This window comes from Hydra viridissima, unplaced genomic scaffold, assembly GCF_058129835.1.
Source record: "Hydra viridissima isolate aposymbiotic clone 2 unplaced genomic scaffold, HvirCarnegie_v1 scaffold_13, whole genome shotgun sequence".
Classification (NCBI taxonomy): domain Eukaryota; kingdom Metazoa; phylum Cnidaria; class Hydrozoa; order Anthoathecata; family Hydridae; genus Hydra; species Hydra viridissima.
In genome coordinates, this window is record NW_028324312.1 from 3431484 (window position 1) to 3452095 (window position 20612).

At 28.2% G+C, this 20612-nt stretch overlaps 1 protein-coding gene across 1 annotated transcript in view; it reads left to right on the forward strand.

The window, feature by feature from the left end:
- Positions 1-20607, forward strand: part of LOC149880093 (uncharacterized) — a gene marked incomplete at its 3' end in the record, with an annotated part of 38883 nt that extends 18276 nt beyond the window's left edge. The window contains exons 6-8 of the mRNA XM_090069990.1: positions 8865-9011; positions 13210-13821; positions 19974-20607. Coding sequence (XP_089926116.1) covers positions 8865-9011; positions 13210-13821; positions 19974-20607 — 1393 coding nt within the window. The remainder of the gene's footprint in view (positions 1-8864; positions 9012-13209; positions 13822-19973) is intronic.
- Positions 20608-20612: the final 5 nt, after the last annotated feature.

Here is a 20612-nt window from a genome sequence, read left to right on the forward strand (position 1 = left end):
CTTTCAGAAAAGCAATATTATTTTTTTTAAAAATCCGTTTACATTATGTAGCGGAAGGTGAAAAGATTGCTCATCTTTACGTCAAAAATTGAACTGCATCAACTAAGCTGAAATATACGTTTTTCTTAAGATATAATTTCAACACGTTTGCAAATGGATAATATCCGTTTGGGTATGCTGAGTTATTAAGATAAAAGACCGAAATATAAAAAAGCATTAAAAAACAGACATTTGGTAAACAAAGTTTAAGTGTTTAGAGACATTTAAAAAAAAGAAATTTATCCCTACAACGTTTCTTCTACATCCTTCTTGCAGTTAACAGTTTAAATTTTTAAAATAATTTTCGTTGCATCTAAATTTCTTAACCCAAGATGTATGCTCATGAGCAGGATACATCTTCGGTTTACATTGTCAAAACCAATTTTTAATCCCCATATAACTTCTACGGGGATTAAAAATTGGTTATGATAATATATACCTATCGGTATTGATGAATAGGTTCCATTCTGAAATACAGCTAAAGTTACAAGTTAAGAAAGCGCAACCTAAGACTTTTAACAAATTTAAATTAAACGCCATTTTTAAATGGTGTTTGTGACTAAGCATCAACACCAGCCATTTTCTACCGCTAAAGTTAGATAAATCCTCTTTCGATTAGAAAATAAGTTAGATAAAAATACAACAGTCAGATAAGTTCCTTGTAGATTAGAAGAAGTCTTTCAACTTTTTACTCCACGTCACTATTTGACTGCTTATCCGTAGAATCCATGTTTTCATATAACAGTCATTTCAATGTTTTTTGACCTATTGAAATACAGTAGATTTCAAGAAGGGATTCAGAAGGAACAGTAGAGGAAAGAGTTGGATAATAAACATAATCTTTGTTTTTTGGAGCTTTTTTATGACTGATATACAAAAGTAAAGATCGATAATATGGTCGTTTGTTTATCGTAAAATTATTATTGTTAAGAAAGATATTGAAGATCAAATGTTTATAAGATTTTTTTAAAAGTATAAACTTCCTTTAGTTGCTTACCAGATATCAACACATACTTAAATTTACTAATACAGCACTCTTTTGGCATAATAATTTTAATCAAAAATAGTAAAATACAAAAAAAAAAAAAACTGTAAACACTTAATTCACACATTCAATCAAATGAAAAAAATTTATTTTTGTAAATATTATCTTTTTTGTTTATTATTTATATTTTTGTAAATAAATATATTTTGCATGTTTAAAAAGTTTTAGTAATTTAGAAATATTTTTTATTACATAGTAATAACATAAGAAAGTGTGTTATTTCCATGTAATGCAGCCTCCATCATACCTCATGAAATCTTTAAAATAGTCATACGAACATTTTAGTTCCGTTTCAAACCGATCAGCTATAAGTGACCTGAACCACTGCAGCACGGCCTCCTTAATTTCTTCTGGACACGAAATATCAAGTTATTGGAGAGACTTCTTCAAATCTTTAAACACCACCCACCTGTCGCATTGGGTTAGATCAGACATGCTATGAGAATTCTCTGATACCAAGATATAGAAACTAGGTTTTTCATGATAGTTTGCTATATATTATTGTAATTTGGTATTTCGTTCAATATGAAATTCTGACCCTGCTAGCACGCAACGTTGAAAAAACGTTGAAATAACGTTGATCGGCGTTGATCAACGTTGTTACAACGTTGTTTCAACGTTGTTTCAGCGTTGTGTGCTTGCTGGGGAGGGGCTTAAAAGTCAAATAAAAAACAAACGTCATGTTGAAGTTGTGTGTTCGATAAACAATTATTATTAGTTACTTAATTTTTCAAAATGTCGCTTCAAGTTGTATACATTATTCCTGTTAAAATATGCGATTCCTAATAACTTATTTAGTAAAGTGTTAAAATAAATGGTAGAAGTATTTAAGCTTGACTTAAACTTAAATATTTAATGAAATTGTGCTTTTTACGAGTCACCTTTTGTCTAATCGTAAGAAGTGTTATATTTTTAAGACGACGTATTCATTTTGAATAAATTTTAAAAATTTTTTATGGTTCTTTGTGCTCACACGCTTACTATAAAGTTTGAAATCGTGTGTTTAGATCTTTACTACATTTGTTAACTAAATTATTTAGATTATCTCTTGTTATTGACATGCTAATTGTGTTTTAAAGTGCATTTTGTATTTGAATATGTAGTATCCAAAAAATAGTTTGTCAGCTTAAGTTTTTAGAAATTTATATGGTGGCCTTTATTCACTGAATTCTACTTCAATAGAATTCAGAGTAGATAGCGTCATGATCATTGAAATAATGGCTTTGGTATCTCCCTTACAATATCTTGTTTGATGGCCGCTTTTTTGTAAAAGAATACGAACATTCAAACAAGCTGTAAAAACGGTTCTCTTAAGATTGAGAGATTTTACACAAACATTCATACGAAATGGAAATTGCCACCCTTAATTCTTCGCACGTATACTTATTAAAAAATTTTGATAAATATTTATAATGCAGAGGATTATTTTAGAGTTATTTAGAGCGGAAGACGTTTTTCAATACCCGTGTTATATGTACACTTGTATTTGAGGTGATGATAGCTTGGTAAACTCAAACAATCCAGAAATAAAAAGGAAAAAAACCTGTTACAGTATCAGCGAGACTTCTTTCAAGTGAAGATATGCCAACCATTTGAAATCATTTAACATTGAAAAATATAAGAACGACACTAAATTATCTAAAGAGGTATGGAAAATGAAAGAAAAAAATTTTACACCTATTGATAAATGGAGGATTGTAAAGCGTTGAGAATCGTACAACCAGGCCACAAAAAGTTGCATGTATTAATTTAGCAATATAAATATATATATACAAAACGAAGAAACTGCACCTATTTATGGTACTTAAATTTATAACTATGCCTACTTGAAAAATACTTGATGATAATCTATCAAGAAGGAAATTTATTGAATAAAAAGAACGAAATTTTTCCAAATGCAGGCACAAAAACAAAGTTCTTCTTTCGCAATCTGACACTTGTATCTGAGCCTAAACTATTTCTTTATTTAATTACTTATTTATTTTTCTCATTCGCTCTTACTTTTTTTTTTCTCTTTTTTTCTTTTTTTTTTTTTTTTCTTTTTTTCTTTCTTACTTTTGACGTCAGATCACTTGCCAACGTAGCTGTAATTTTTTAACGGTTTTATCATTTTTAGTTTTGTATTTCATGGCTGATGATTGCTGAAAGGCTTGAAAATTTAAGTACCATAAATATAAGTAGTTTCTTCGTTTTGTATATATATATTGTTCAATCTATGCATAATATTGAGCATTCTCACACAAGGTTGAGCTTTGTATTTTAAAATAATATAATTCCACACAATATATATATTATTGTTATTATTATCATTATCATTAACATTTATTATTACTATTATTATTTTCATTATTATTATTATTATTAATATTATGGTTATTATTACCATTACTATTATTATTATTATTATTATTATTATTATTATTATTATTATTATTATTATTATTATTATTATTATTATTATTATTATTATTATTATTATTATTATTATTATTATTATTATTATTATTATTATTATTATTATTATTATTATTATTATTATTATTATTATTATTATTATTATTATTATTATTATTATTATTATTATTATTATTATTATTATTATTATTATTATTATTATTATTATTATTATTATTATTATTATTATTATTATTATTATTATTATTATTATTATTATTATTATTATTATTATTATTATTATTATTATTATTATTATTATTATTATTATTATTATTATTATTATTATTATTATTATTATTATCATTATTATTATTATTATTATTATTATTATTATTATTATTATTATTATTATTATTATTATTATTATTATTATTATTATTATTATTATTATTATTATTATCATTATTATTATTATTATTATTATTATTATTATTATTATTATTATTATTATTATTATTAGTAGTAGTAGTAGTAGTAGTAGTAGTAGTAGTAGTAGTAGTAGTAGTAGTAGTAGTAGTAGTAGTAGTAGTAGTAGTAGTAGTAGTAGTAGTAGTAGTAGTAGTAGTAGTAGTAGAAGTAGTTGTTGTTGTTGTTGTTGTTGTTGTTGTTGTTGTTGTTGTTGTATACAAACTAAATAATTAGCTAGGGTTATTTAGGCTTATTTACCATTACTTAAAGTTTCACGCAATAGCAATCATTAGATACCGTAAATAAAGTAACGACGAAAAATGCGAAAAAAGTGCTATGGAGTGTCTGCTATGAAAGCATTAAAGTTTTCATCAAGATTTTATTTTCATGGCGGCACTTTGATGTTAGCTTCGTTTATTGGTAAGCTCACTTTCGACGTGATGACGTGGTACTTTTCGGTCAAGGACAAATTATAATATTTATCCCCAGGTTTAAATCATTCTACTTAATCGAGTATATTCCACGTAAGGATGGGCTCTAAGATTTACTTTTATACTCCCATACAATTTTCGATAGTTTAGTGGAGTTTACCTAAATTTCAGAAAGAAAAGAATTTTTATGTTTATAACATCTTTTTTGGAAAGTTGGGAGAGTAAAAAAGAGTCTAATATGTTTATTGCACTCTTTTTTATTTAATAAAACATTGAAAACGAACTTCTTCAGTTTCAGTAAAAGTTTAGGATAAATAAACCATTGCGGCTAAATAGTTTTCTTACTCATTTCTTATGCAATAATGTGCGGATAGTAGGCGAGAACCTTAATGAATGGGACGAGTATTGAATGGGACAAACTCAGAATCTTATAGAAGCATCGATGTAAGGATATTTAAATTCTTGTAACAAAGAGTGATAGAAACAAGAATTCAACTGACCAACTCATCCATCCTATTGCGTTATGACCGTGATGACATTTTATGTTATTGTGTTTTTGAATGTAAAAAGTAATTTTTAAAAATATATTTGTTTCTCTAGTTTTGCAGCAACTTTTATAGTTATGGAAAATAAAATTCCATGCTTAAATAGATAACGGTCTCTAGCACTACACTGTGTAAAACATTCAAGCTTAAATAATGGCGTTTTTGGTGTGACTGATCATTTTCGGATAAAGTGATGCGCATAATTGAATGGGACAAAATACTACTTATTAAATGAATCTAAAAAGGTATTATTTACAGCTCAGCAGGGGAATGCTGCAGTTCCTTACTTTTACCCCCATGGGTAATGGGTATTATTTACACACTTTTATACTGCAATATTTTGCTTAAATAAAAATCACTAAATATAATATTCTAAAATGGGAAAGTTCTACTTTGATTGAAATTTAATCGGAGTTAAAAAGTTTAAAGTTAAAAATGTTTTTTGTGCGGTCTTTATGTATGTATCTATATATTTAACTACATTTACAATTAATAAATTCATTTGAAAAATGATTGAATTAAACACGTTTAATTTTAATTCTTTTATGTTTGTCCCATTCAATGAGACATACTTAATGAATGAGACAAACGTCATGCTCCAATAAAACTCTCTTTTTACCAATAGCCAAATGCAAATCCAATTTTTTTGTTTTACTATATCATTGAGCAAGAGTCTGTGGTTGTCAAACATTTTAGTATATAGGTTAAACAGTTTTATCTACGTTTAAAAAGCATTTTGCTAAAACTGTCCCATTCATTGAGGTTCTCCCCTATGAAGTTAATACTCAATTGGCCATATCTATCAACGATTAAAAAGGTTCTTTGTCTCAAAACCTGCAGGTGTACTTTTTAGACTCATTTGCATTAATACACATTCTTAACACATTCACTAAACATAATACATTTATCAAAGTGATTTTCATATGAAATTTCAACTGAAACAACTGTTTGAGATAATTAAACAACTATTGTATATCATTCAGTTTGTCGGTAACAACCTGAAAACGGTACCTATGAAAATGATACCAGTGTGACTTTCCAGGTGTTTCCAGGTGTTTTGTGCAGATTTTGGAGGGGATTCAGCTTCATACACACTTTTATGTTAAAGACTAATTATTATTAAAACATTTGTAAAACTTGCCAATAGTTCCTATTATAATTTTTCAACTTGATGACCAAGAGAAAAATGGGTTTCACATGCTTTTTCCAGTTTATTCGGTTTGGTGAGAGCCGAAGGACTACTCCACTGACTGCTATTTTTACCTAATCAGTAATAAAGTTGTCGGCAAAAAAGAAAAAAAGATTGCGTATCCAATATTCTCTCTGCTGTGAAACTTATTCAATATTTGCCTAAGAAAATTCATGTTCCGAATTCTACAGGCTTTTTCTTAACAGGTTCGATACAGCTGATCAATTAGCCTTTGACTTAAACTGAAAACAATTTATTTGCAGTTTTGGAAAAAGTTTCATACTTCAGAAGGAGATTCCAACCTCTTGAAGTTTGTTGAAAGGAAATAATTTGTATCTTGAGAAATTTTTTCCTGATAAAAAATAGTTATTCTTTTTTATTGAAGGAAGCAAAAATTTTGTATATTCTGTTTTTACTATTTTGTTTTCAAAATCTTCATAAAAGATTAAGTAAGGCCATTTATACTTAAGCAGTATATAAAATTATCATTTTTATACTACACAATATATAATAATGCTACACAAAAAGAGGCTTGTAAAATCTGTTGATAATTAAAAATTAGATTAAAATGAATCTTTAGAAAATAATCTGCATATTTTTGTTTTAAATTTTACTTTATGATGTATAATTAAGTCAAGAACGGTATATATCTTTACTTCAATATTTTGTTATTGTTTGTAAATTCACTTTAAGTCTGTTGCACGTTTGTTAATAATCATGTAATTTTGTAAATCATCAAATATAACTTTATAAATTTAAAACAAAGGATGTAGCGTATAAAGATTTTAACAATAATTCTGTCCTTTCCACTCCCCTTACCATCCTTAAGCATATTTTAAACCCTTCTAATGACTTTTAATACTTTAATGACTTAAATCGCTTTTCATCGTAGGTGCATAGAAAAATGCCATAGGAAAAAATATCCGTATTTATAAACAAAATTTTCAAGTTTATGTTGCTTTTAGAAAGTTCTTTAGACTTTATGACGTAAAAGTAAAACTTAACTCACACTACGAAACAGAAGATGTAAAGAAAAATCATCTACCCAAAGCAAATTTTATATCTTCTGTGGGTAGATGAACTTGTGGTAGATAGATTCATCAGCATCATGAGCAAAAATATTTATTCAGAAAAAAAAAACATTTCATTCATACTAAGACCTATATGATACTTTAAGCAGGAACACGAAGTTCATTATTGACTATTTCCAACACAGCTACATCCAGTAGCTACTTTTTCCAACGTAGCTACTGGATGTAGTTTCGTAGGAAAAAATAGTACTTCAAAGCTTTCAAAAGTGACTTGCGCAACTGAATTAGAAGAAGATTCAAAATCATCATCTACGCTTACACACCTCTTAAGATAAACATTCTTAATTTTCAGTTCAAAACTATTATTTAATTTTGGCTTTGTATTCATTTTATCATTCATCAGCTTTAAAACTCTTATAATTTCAATCCCATTAGCCTCCTTGCATCCATTTTCTCTTTTTTAATAATCAACTTTCTTACTCCATCCTAATTTGGGAGGTCCAAAACTGATCACATTTGCAGAATGTGCGTGTAGTTAGGAGAAAAAGAAATGAGGTGAATTTTCCAATCCTTGCACCATTTAAATAAATGAACATTTATGTGACATGAATGGCTGTCTAAAAAAATTAAAAAAGGACGTGCGTCATCTTTCAATTCTCTTTCTTTTTTTTTTCAATTTAATTTCTCTGAAACAATCTTTGATAGAGGATTGGTTGTGCCATCCAAATTCAGTTTTAGCGAATAGAAAATTATTGACAGTTCAAGAAGCGTATGCAAGATCCATTCCCTTCCTTCCATTTAAGTAAATTTTTCCTTCAAAACGTCCTGGGTTTTAAACATTCAACTATTAGCTGCAAAACAATCGCAGGCATATGATGTTTTCTTTAAGTAATGATGAATTAACTTTGTAAACTGTTTTTGCACCTTTCCTTGAAAGCACATTCATAGTCGGGTTCAGTTCAAAGTTTGTATCATCAACATTGTAAAAAGCATTTGGACGATCAAGGACATAAAGCAAACCACTTTTTTACAAGGCTGTGAAAATGTTTAAAAAATCACATAGTTTTTAAGACTAGAACCATTATTGCTGCATTGCTTATAGGTTAAAAGGTACGAATAATTTGTCCAGGATTTCTTTTAATGAATAGTTTTACCCTATATTTGTTTGGAAGTCGATTTTTAAACTGTAGAGAAGATTTTTGACGTTTCCGTACTTATGAAGCAGTCTTAACTAAATTATCCTTCGTATTAGGATTGCCCAAATCAGATGTGTGAGGACGATGTTTTTATAAATATTTTATTATTCTAATGTTAGTTAGTATTATAAAGTAAGATGATGAGGTAAGGGTTTAGGGATGGTTTGGGCTCTAGTTTAATGTGAAAGGATATATGTGACTCAACAAATGTTCTGTTAGTGTGTAATGGTTAGCACTCTTATTTTTATAACTTTTATATAATGCAAATAATATTCTCTTAAGCTTCTTGCAGTGTTCAATAATGCTTGTATAAATTACTTATCTTTTTTACATACAGTGGGTTGCATAAATATTGAGTCACTTGATTTTTAATATAATTTTTGTTATGTTTTTTTTTTTTAAATTTAAAGCAAACAAAAAAGTTAACAATTTAAATTGTTTTAAATTTTATTAACAGTGGTATTATAAACAAAATAAGAAAAAAATCTTTTTCAAAAACACAATTAAGATATTTTTTTCTTAGTGCAACACTAGCCATGCTCTCTTTGAAAAATCTCTTGTCTATCCAAGTCCAAATGTTCTCGATGGGATTGAGAACTGGAGAACGACCTGGTCAAGGCATGACCGTAATGTTTTTCCGATCAAGCCACTCTTTAACCGATATTGCAGTGTGAGCCGTTGCGCCGTCGTGCTGAAAAATCCATTGTTGTCGTCTTCCGTAAAAAGCTCTGGCTGTTGGCAAAAGTTTCGAGGCATTCTTTGTAGTTGTACTGGTTAATTCTGCTGTTATAAATATTGTATGAATCTGTTCCTTTATGGCAGAAGCATCCCCATATTCCGAATGATTCTCCCCCGCCTTGTATCCTTGGTACACAAAAACGCTCTTTGAACTTTTTACCAGCCAGCCTCTTGATGGTTAATCTTAATTTGCAATTTATCACCTCAAAATTGGATTCGTCGCCGAAAATGAGTTTGGCTCAGTCTTCTACAGACCAGTGAAGTCTTTCTCTACACTACTTTAATCTTTTTAGGCGATCTGAGACACGCAAAAGTAGTTTTCGAGCAGTGACATAGCAATCTAAGCTTTTCTTATTTAGGCATCTTTGTACAGTCCATCTACTAACACTAACGTAACCAGGCATATTTGTGAACCCTTCAGCAAGTTCGCGGTAAGAAATTTTAGGGTCTTTTCTAACCATTCGATAGAGATAAACTTTGAGATAAACTAAGAACTTTGGTCTCTTGAAGTTAGCTTTAAAAGCCTACCAAGCCTTGGTAATTCTTTGATATCATTATGTAGCTCGTGGTTTTTCAACGTTGTTTGTACACATTTAAGTGAAATATTGCACATTCGAGCTATTTATCGTTGGCCTTTTGTTTTATCTTTTAGCAGACCTACAATTTGCCATCATATGTTAACTGAAACAGCTTTTCTGCCCATTTTTGTCTTTTTACTTTACCAAATAATTACCAATGCGATTAACTCAAGATATAAAAATGATAACTTAATTTTATTTTCGCAAGAACATTTACATAGTTAGAAAGAGATCAACTGCCAAATTTTATACCATTCGAATAACATTTTATTAAGATATTTCAACTTAAGTTGTTAAATTTTAACTGACTCTACATTTTTGCTGCATTAGAAATACAGGTATGTTCAAATTGAATTAGTAATTACTCATGACTGGTTAACCTAATGAGTTCGAATTATATACTTTTTTATTGCAAATATCTCTTCTTTTTTAAAATTCTTCTTAAAACTTTCTCACAATTTTCTCTTTAAAATTACGTCTTTCTTCTCATTTTAAAACTCTTCTCCCAACTGTTAGACTCATTCTTTTTGAGCTTTTATAGTTTTTTGTATGTCTTTTCATTTATTTATATGGCAGGTTGATGAGTCTTCGTGTTTACGTCTTTTCTCAGTTGTTTTTAACTTTTATTCTTTCCGTTTTATCGTTTACTTGCGTGATAGATCGGTGAATCATCGTGTATAAGTCTTTTCCGGTCGTTGTTTTTGACTTTCCTAATTGTCGCTTAATTGTTTATGAGTCTTCGCGTTTATGTCTTTTTTCAGTTATTGTTTTTAACATAATTTTTTTTCCTTTATCATTTATTTATGTGAAGAGTGGTTGAGTCATCTTGTGTGTGTCTTTTCCGATCGTTGTTTTTTTTAATCTAATTTTCCCTCCTCACAGATGGCAAACCATTTAACCGATTGTTCTTCTTCAATTTCAGTTATCAGACTTCTAGGACCAATTTTTTTTTTTTTTTTCAGACCTCTGATTTGTTGCTTTTTTACATAATCGCTGTGGTCATACTTTTTAAAAGGCAGCATAAACTGATAAGGTTCCTTCGGAAACTTTTTGCAAGGCTTCAGAGAAAGAACTTTATATCTCTTATGTGTCCTCTTCATCAAAACTGCCACAATTTTTCATGATTACAGTATAGTATAAAAATCTTCAAAAATCTTAACTTATGATAAAAACTTATGCACAATTTAAGCATAGCGTCAAAAAACAGAACTTTTTACCACAAAGGACAGATTCACTGTTTACATAAATTTAAAGTTGTTTTTTTACTTGAATTGCGAATATTATTATGTCATTATTATATTTATAATATTAGAATATCTCCATTAAGGGAAATATCAAAGAGTATTTTGTTTTCTCAAACACTAATTGTCATCTTATTCGATAATGGCCGAAAAAGTAACGAAAAAAAGGATAATTTTGAATCATCACATATTTCGTTTCGGAAAATTTTTATCATTAAAATTTAACTATAGTTAAATGATAAAATGTTAAGTTTCTGCACAAAACGGCTTGATAGACATTTTGACATGCTTTGCGAGCTAGTCCGAATATATCAAGTATTCTGAGGTGTTTTTCTCATAAAAAGTGAATACCTAAAAAACTAGAATAATGGAAAAAATAAATCTTTGACCAGAATTAGAAATTGGTTTGAGAAGATCGTTTAAAATCTTTTTCCAAAACATTTTTATGCTGAACTTAAGTTCAGCGATTTCAATGCCATTAGTGATGAAATTGTCTCTGATGGAAAAGATTTAAATTAACATGGAACTTAGTTTGAAATCTCGAAATATTAAAGCCTAAAAAAAAACGAATGCCTAAAGTAAAAAATTTACGTTGAAAAAAGTAAAAATGTTTTTTAAAGCATCAGGGTTAACAAATTTTGTTTGAAAAACAAGAAAGAGATTTTTAAAAGACTTGAAGTTTAACTTTACGTAGTATGGCTGTTTGTGGTATAAAGAAGTAAAATTGCTGAGGTATTCTATTTGAAAAAATAAAAAAGTGTAAGTTATTCTCAAAAAAAAAAAATCAAAAAAAAAAAAGCAACATTTTGACTGCAGAGTTTTCTCTCATAAATGTTTCTCTCATAAACATTTCTTTCATAAATGTTTAAAATCTCATTAAGAGTGTTAGCAACAAAGCCCACTTTCAAACATTTTTATTTTTGTAACTCACTTTCTGGATTTTCTTCAAAGTGATTTTCCCATTGTGAGTGAAATGTGGTGCTTTCAACACAGGCCTTTTCTTATTTCTCAAATTTCCCTAAAGTTCTATTGCTCACATAGAAGTCTTATGAAATAAATGACACAAAGTTTTGCTGCAGTCGAAATTGTGGGAATGCACAATTTGCTGCAGGGTTTTTTTTTCTGGTTAACTGTTTAAAATGCGCCAAAATAATGTAAATATTTCAGTTATTATAATCTTATAGATTCTCTTTACTCAGTTGGTTTGAGCAAACAATAAGTCATGGCAAAGGAATTTAGGGTCTAGACTTCTACAGACTGTGGTTTAATCCAAGTTTTGTTAACGTTGATAAAAAGAATTTCCAGTAAAAGAAGACAAATTGGGTCCAGTTTTTTATCAGCTGTTAATTAATATAAATGAAGTTTTTCCAAAAACAAATCGCATTGTCGCGCGTCGGAGAGTAAACTTAGTACGTTGAAGTTAAAATATTTAAAATTTCTTTACAAAGTTTTTTTAAATTTAAATTGCAAACAACATCAAAATATAACAGGGCTGCCTTTTTCACCTAAAACTAAAAACATAGTTAAAAAAAACTTGATAACTGCATAAAGTTTCTTTGTAAAAACTCCAACATCTATGGCCTCCCGTTCTGATACGAATTTAATTTTAAAGTTGTTGCACCATACTCTTCAGTTTCATTTTGACGTCTCAACAAATATCCTTATTAAATTTATTCCTAAGTAGCATTACTAATTGGTTGAGACAAATTAGACAAAGAAATTGTCTTTGTGTTCCATAAGTGCTCTATTGTATCAGCCTTTTTATAATAAATACAGATGGCGTAAATTGCAAACAATCAAAAAATTACTTAAGGTGAATAAAATCAGGCGAAGTTCGTAAAAATGCTACTTGTTACAAAGATGAACATTTTTTACACACTTTGCTTAATTTCGTAAGTTGTTATTTTTACTGCTTTAATCTTTAGATAAACGAATTAATCTTCAGAAGAGCGTATGAATCTTCAGAAGAGCGTATGAATCTTTAGACCTCCAAATAAATTATGATCGTATAAGTTTTGCCTCAATTAACACTAAGTGTCAATTTATCTTTTTAATTTTGATTAAATCTTTATAAATAAAAAAAAAGTTTTTAGATCGTCAAATAAATTTTTAAATCACCTTATACTACCTTTTTCTTCGTCCTACGAAGAAAAGCTGTGTTAATGTAATAGCTATAAACATTAATTTTTCTGCTTTCCAACTTGCATTAAAAATTCTTTACATTTTTAATTTTAAATTTCAGAAAAGTTCTACTTTTAAAAGTTTTGCGTTTGTTAGTGATGAATCTTGATCAACTTGTCTGCTGCTTTAGGACTCAAGTGACAATAATTTGGGCATCAGATTGTCCGACACTGTGCCATTGTTACCCTGAGAGTACGCATTGCGATGACAAAGGATTTATAAACATACCCAGGGGAATTTCACCTACAACAGCCCAACTCTTTTTACGTAGAAACAACATATCTAATCTGGCATCTGATGCATTTGCTTCCTTAACATCATTAACACAAATCGATTTGACTAAGAACAGTATATCCAATCTTCCATCTGACGTATTTCATTCACTAGCTTCATTGGAAACTCTAAATTTAAACAGCAACAAACTATCTTCTTTTAGATGCGACGTTTTTGAATCATCAACTTCATTAAAATTTCTCTACCTGCGACATAACGAAATTACTAATCTTCCAACTGACTTATTTAAATCATTAACTTCATTGAAAACACTTGATTTAAGTTACAATAAATTAGTCACTCTCCCGTCAAACAGTTTTTTATCATTAACTTCGCTAGCAGTGCTTGATTTACGTGAAAATCCATTGGAATGTGACTGCAATCTTGCAACTATAAACAAAATGATGCACGAAAAACAATCATTTTTTCTTGGTCAATGCAAAGATTTAAGAACTGGAAAAAAAATTCTGTTAAGTCATTTAAAAACTACAGGTAGTAATATATAATTTAAATATTTATTTTCAACCAATAAATTTAGCTAATAAATTGTTAAATAAAGTATTAAAAATTGAGCTTAGATTTTTTTTTATGAAAAAATGTTCCTAGATTTTTGCTTGGTTAAAAGCACCACAAATACTTCCATTCCAACGACCTGCCCCCCGTGCTTAACGTGTCCTACACCTCAACCTACCAGCATCTTACAAACAGTTTCACCAACAATCAGGATTGTATCAGAAGGTTTTATTTCTTTCTCTTTTCTTTAGATACCGGTTTTTTTCTTGAAAAATTCTCTCTAACGCACATTGCAAGGGAGAAATGATGATCAAATGCTCTTGTCTAATAAACAAATAATTTTTCAAGATTTTTTTCGTTTGTCAGCTAACAAACGCAAATGTTTTTTTTTAAGGATGTTTTCAACACAATCTTACAAAACCAATTTTCAAGCAACTATGGAACTTGCGAGTTCTCATAGACTGGAACAACTTAAATGCAATTGTTGAGTCATGCAAATATCTTGTGTCCCAGTCTAAGTACAAAGTAAGAATTTTAAAAACACAGTTTTTACATTAACAGGTATTTTTCTCTTCATTCCTATTTTAGTCATTTTTCGGGTGACGTCTAAAACTTCGAACTAAAGTTATTCGCACTTTCAACATATTGTGTAAAGACAGAATATAGTAAAGAAAAATTGGTATAATAAAGGCAGAGTATGTTTAACGTAATAGTCGATGAACTTTGTTTCTTCACTTTAGACTTTTGGAATTTCATTTTATGGCGAATGTTGGTTTGACCGATCCAACATCAATCTGTCCGTCTCTAACGAATGCAACGGACCAGTTGGAAAAGAAAATACTATTATGATTTACAATCTGATTTAATTTGTAGACATTAAGGAAAAGAAAACGTTTCAAAATCACAGGCATATTTACCAATGGATGGCCGACGGACCAGGTTCGTTCTGGTCCGGTGATTTATTGTTTCTTTTTGCCATTTGAAGATGTTTCTCCAACCAATAGAATGGAACCAATAAATATAATAAATATTTAAACTAGATTAAGAAAATAAAATAAATATTAAAACTAGATTTAAAAGATTCAGAAAACATTTTAACTTGAAAATATTATGGTGAAAAATATTGATATTTCGTTTTTGCATCATTCTTTCATTTTGTTTTAGCGCCATCTTTTCATAAGAGAAATCACTGATTAACAAAAATTTTTATATTTAAAAAAATGTTTTCACTGAATTATAAATTACTTCAACACAAAATATTTGGCATAAGTTTCAATCCAACAATATTATTAGGGTAAGCTTTCCTGGTTTCGACAACAAGTTTTGGTTCTTGATCATTGTAATTTAGATGTTTAGCCAATCAAAATTATTCAATATATTAAATGTAAATTATTATTACAAAATAGTAATTTATTCAGCGTTATGGGCTTAATTTTAGCCAGGCACAAAACTGACGATGAAATAGAGTTAAAATGTAGAAAATACTATGATATGATCGAATTTTAGCTACAAAGACCATTATTCAACCAGCCAATAAAGAAATAAACTCCCCAGCAAGCACACAACGTTAAAACAACGTTAAAATAACGTTGATCGACGTTGATCAACGTTATTTCAACGTTGTTTCAACGTTGTGTGATTGCTGGGTCAATTCCATCATATTTTTGTATAATAAAGTTTAAAAAATTGAAAACTTTCACTTGATTGCAAATAAAAATTATTTCAATATTTGAACACTTGTAGCAACTCAATTGTTAATTGAAGGTTTTAAAAACGTCTACATTTTTCAAACCTAAATATGAATATCTAATACTTAATTTACAATATAATTAAAGTACACAAACAGAAAGGCTATTAGCGAACACTTTTTCAATTTTATGTTCCGTAGGCACTCTCCCGCGTAATTGAAAAGCACTCTCCAGCGTAATTGAAAAGGATTTCGATGTTGTTTATTCATTAATATATTTTAGTATCAAACTTTTTTGCTATACTTTGCTAGGAGATTGCACAAATCCCTCTCCCTTTCTCCCCTCTCCCACCCCCACCCCACCCCACCCCACTCCCACCCCACCCCACCCCACTCCAACCCCACCCCTCCCCACCCCACCCAACCCCACCGTATTACGGATTTTATGATTGAAAACACAGTAAGAAACTGACCTAAGAATTCTTATTAAAGAAAGAAAAATGTTATTAGAGTTGCCAATCGTTCTCATAAATTTAATAAAATAAGTAATCAACACAAATTGAATTTTCCGTTTTTAAGTGCTTTCCCGTGGTTCGGCGGTTTAAGTGACATTCAATATTCTTATTTGTTTATAATAAAATTTGATTAATATTTTATAAAAATTTAAAACCCTAACTAAGCAATGGGCTTTTTAAAGCTTTCAATTACTTGCTAGATATCCCGTATAATTTGTATAAACTAAATGTTTGAAACTGACAAAAAAGAAAAAAAAAAGAAGCGATAACTGACAAGTATTTATTTTGCCCAAAGGATGAAATGAAAGAGACTTAAGATATTTTAACAATTAATTGAAGTTTATACTAAAATTAGTATAAACTGGTTCACTTTTAGAGAATTGAAATATGAACAAAAACTTTTCGTTTTGTTGTGCTCTATCTGACTGATTTTAAAAAATTACTAAAAAACAATAATAAATTCAATTTAAATGCAAGAATCTATTTTAGAGAGATCGTGTAAACGTATATTCACCACCTTTATATTGGCGAGAAGGGTTGCCAGGAGAGTTATTAGAAGATTGGTTTTCTTTGATTGATTTAGTTTGATTTTTTTTCTCTAAAAGTATTTCTCTTAGAATTAATAATAGCAACCGACTTACACTTTCCACTTCTTTGGAAGTTGCCATATATAAGAGGCATATATAATCAGCTTAAGCTTTAAGATTTATAAACTGGTAGATCACAAATAATACACTTTTCATAAAAAATTTTAAAAATTTTAAAAAAAGTTCAGAGATATTGTCCTGAAATAAAAAAAAAAACATTTTTTGGCAAAAAAATAACTCGACTTTTTCACCGGAAGTCTGCAATGGTGCGAAAATGTAAAAAAAAAAACACTAAATTTCGAATTTTCTAAAACGCGTTATTAGTAGTTATACTGAAGTATTACAAATCAAATTTTGCTGACCAGCTAACAATATTCTTACTCCATTTAACAAACAGATTTTTAATCAGTTCTTTTATATGTAAAGATATGGCCGTTTTTTTAGCATAAGTCGTAAAACTAAAAAACATTTAGTTAAGAATAGTAAAATAAAATCTATTTAAACTCGAAATATATAAAATCTATTAGAATTATTTCCTTAAAACTTTAATCAGAAGAAATCTAGTTCTGAAAATTTAAGTTTAAGTTTGAATTAAATTTAAAATCTTGTTCTGAAAATTTAGTTTAACTTTAGTTATTTATGCTCTAAACATGCTTCAAAGAGTATAAATTTCAGGTTAGTAGATTTTGCTATATCTTCCCTTAAGCAGTTCTAAAGACGTCCCTTAATTTTTATTTGTTCAAGGATAGAGTTTTGTTAATAAATTATAATTCCTTCCATTGAATTTCCTTCTGTTTGAAGTTTATTTTCATTTTTAAAAGGGTTACCTTTTCACCATAACTTTTTATTGTATTTTTCAATTAGATCCTTCACTGAGATCAGAAAAATCTCCGTAAGGATTTTATCAACCTGCTTAAATTTAATCAAACAAATCTCAACGAAATGAAAAGGAACCAGGCTCGCTAAACGATTCAAAAAATAATTTAAAATAAAATAAATCGAAAGTTTAAGTAAAAGTAGTAAATTTGAGACCTTTAACTACCTGAAAATTTGAAATAAAGTTTAAATAAAGGCGAATATTAAGAAAGTTCTTAGCTGAAATGAATTCCTTCAGTATTTTCTTAATCCCTTTAAAACCTCGATAAATAGCTATCACAGATTGATATGGGAAGCTATGCTTTCATTTTCCCATATCAACCAAAGGTAAGAGCGTTGGTTTAAATGAGTTTCTCTTGGTTTTTCAAATGTGTTTTTTTAAACATGTTTTTTAAACTATGTTGTTTGGGAAAAAATTCAAAATATCAACAACATTTTATCCAGTAATTGATGAAGCCTTAAAAGAAAAAAGATTTTGGTATTATGTTTTTAAATCAAAGTTAATGCAGACTTTATTTACTTAAAAGCCACCATTTTATTTGACATCAAAATAATCACTCAGCATTAAGTTGAATGTTATCAAATGTCATAAAATATACAAATATTTAATGAAAACTAAGTATGCATCACCTTACCCTAAAAGGCTGTGTCTAAATTGCAGACAAAATAACAAACACTTTGAAATGTATATTAAAAAGAAAAAAATACTTTTTAACAGACTTATTGGATTTTTCAATTCCGATGATAAAAGATGAATTTTCTTAAGGCTTTCTGCTTCGTAACGTGAGTTAAATTTTACTTTGCTTAAAATTACGATGAGTTCTTTTAACTAATTTGATAATCTATGCTTCTTACTCGATAGTTAGTTCAATAGTTTATGCTTCTCCACGATTGTAATGCGTAAAGCATAAATAAACAGTTTTAGAATAATTAAATATTTTTATTGATAAAATTCTAACGCATACTTACTGGAGTTAGTATTGAATTTAAAATAGATTTATATAAAATGTAATAACAAAATAAAATAATATAATACAATAATAAAATATAGTAATAAAATATAAAAGTAAATTATAATAATAAAATATTATAATAAAATATCATGATAAAATATAATAATAGAATATAATGATAAAATATTATAATAAAATATTATAACAAAGTATTATAATGAAAATAATAATAAGATTATAATAAAACATAGTTTTGTACCGTCAAAACAATTTTTAGTTTTTGAACTATGAAAAAATACTGAGGCTACAAAAATGATTTAACACTCAAAAATTTTGATAAAATGTTTTTAACCTCTGTGGGAATTTAATTTAAAATAAAACTTTAAAAACAAATAAATATATCTTCTTTCTTAGAAAATATAACTTCGCTATAAAATAAATATAATTTCGCTTTCTTTTTATGGTAACATAAATTTTTTGACTAATTTATAGTAAGAATTAAAACATCAAATAAAATTTGGGTGTTGTCTGTAAATAACGTCATCATAAAGAGAAAAAAAAATAGCACACGATGGCATTTTTACACGATGGCATTTTCCGAACCTTCTCTTATTAAATTCTTCATACCCTTTACACTTTTTTCTGAGACATAATTAAATAAATTTTATAATAAAAATATTTTGAAAAAGTATCTGAAGTGGTAAATACTTTTCAAGAAAATAATTTCTAAAGTTTTTAGCATGAAATTTACATAAAACATTTTCTAAATGGTTTTTGTGATTTTCGTGTGAATTTAAGTGCGATTTTTGTGCACCAATTTATGACATTTAAAAAATGACTTATCTTGATCTTTAAAGCCATATTTAAGGGTAAAATGTAACTTAGACTATCTGAAATATGGTTACATTATTATTTCAGTTGGCTTGGTTAATCAAAAAAAAAAAGTTGTGAGAAAATTGTGAAGACCTTAGTTAAAACAATGGAAAGATACAACCAATTTTTGTTTTATCCTTTGTTGCCACGTTCAACAATTTGCATCTAACAGTTTTTTAGATTTTAATTCCAGTTTTGTGTTTCACATGATGGTAATTTAGTGACTAATAATTGTTGAAAATAATTGTTGAAAATAATTGTTGAAAATTAGGATTTCTTGTAATGTGTTCCTTACCCAATCAATTTTTAATGAAAACATTTAAAAAATCAAAAAAAATGTACCTGCAACCCAGAGATTCTTTTTTATATTTCAGTGAAAGCATATTTTTTAAAGTATTAAATTATGGGCAATAACGTTAAATGAATTTATTAGTCTAACAATAATAAGAACCAAGTGACAGAACCACGTGAGATTTATTTATTGAAGCCTATATTGATTTTTTTTACAGTTCTACAGACATTTAACATTTTTAGTTGGTTTTTTAGGATATATATCTTAATTTATCTTCAATGAAGTTTAACTTTTAAAAAAAACTATTTCCGTTTATTCGTTTTAGAATTCATCTAACGGTATTTTGTACATCAAGTTGCCCACCACCATGCAAATGCTTTTCACTTATGAATACCGTATTTTGTAGTGGAAGTGGCTTGAAATTTATACCAAGTGATATTGATCCTTCAACAACAACACTCAATATTGGCAACAACCAAATATCTACTTTTCCATCTGACATATCTAAGTTGTTATCTTCATTACAATATCTTGATTTATCTCAAAACCAAATATCTAATTTTAAATCTGACACATTTAAATTTTTAACTTCTTTAACAAGACTTTATGCAAATAAAAATCAAATATTCGAACTTCCACCGAATGTTTTCAAATCTTTGACTTCTTTAGAAGAACTTTTTTTAACATCTAACTCAATATCCACTCTTCCATCTGACACTTTTAAGTCATTAACTGTATTAAAAAAACTTGGTTTAGGAAGCAACCAAATATCCACTCTTCCATCTGACGTTTTTGAGTCATTAACTGCATTAGAAACCCTTGAATTAAGTAGCAATCTAATACCCACTCTTCCACCAGACGTTTTTAAATCATTAACTGCGTTAAAAACCCTTGAACTAAGCTTCAACCAAATATCCACTCTTCCATCTGGCGTTTTTAAATCATTAACTTCATTAGAAAAACT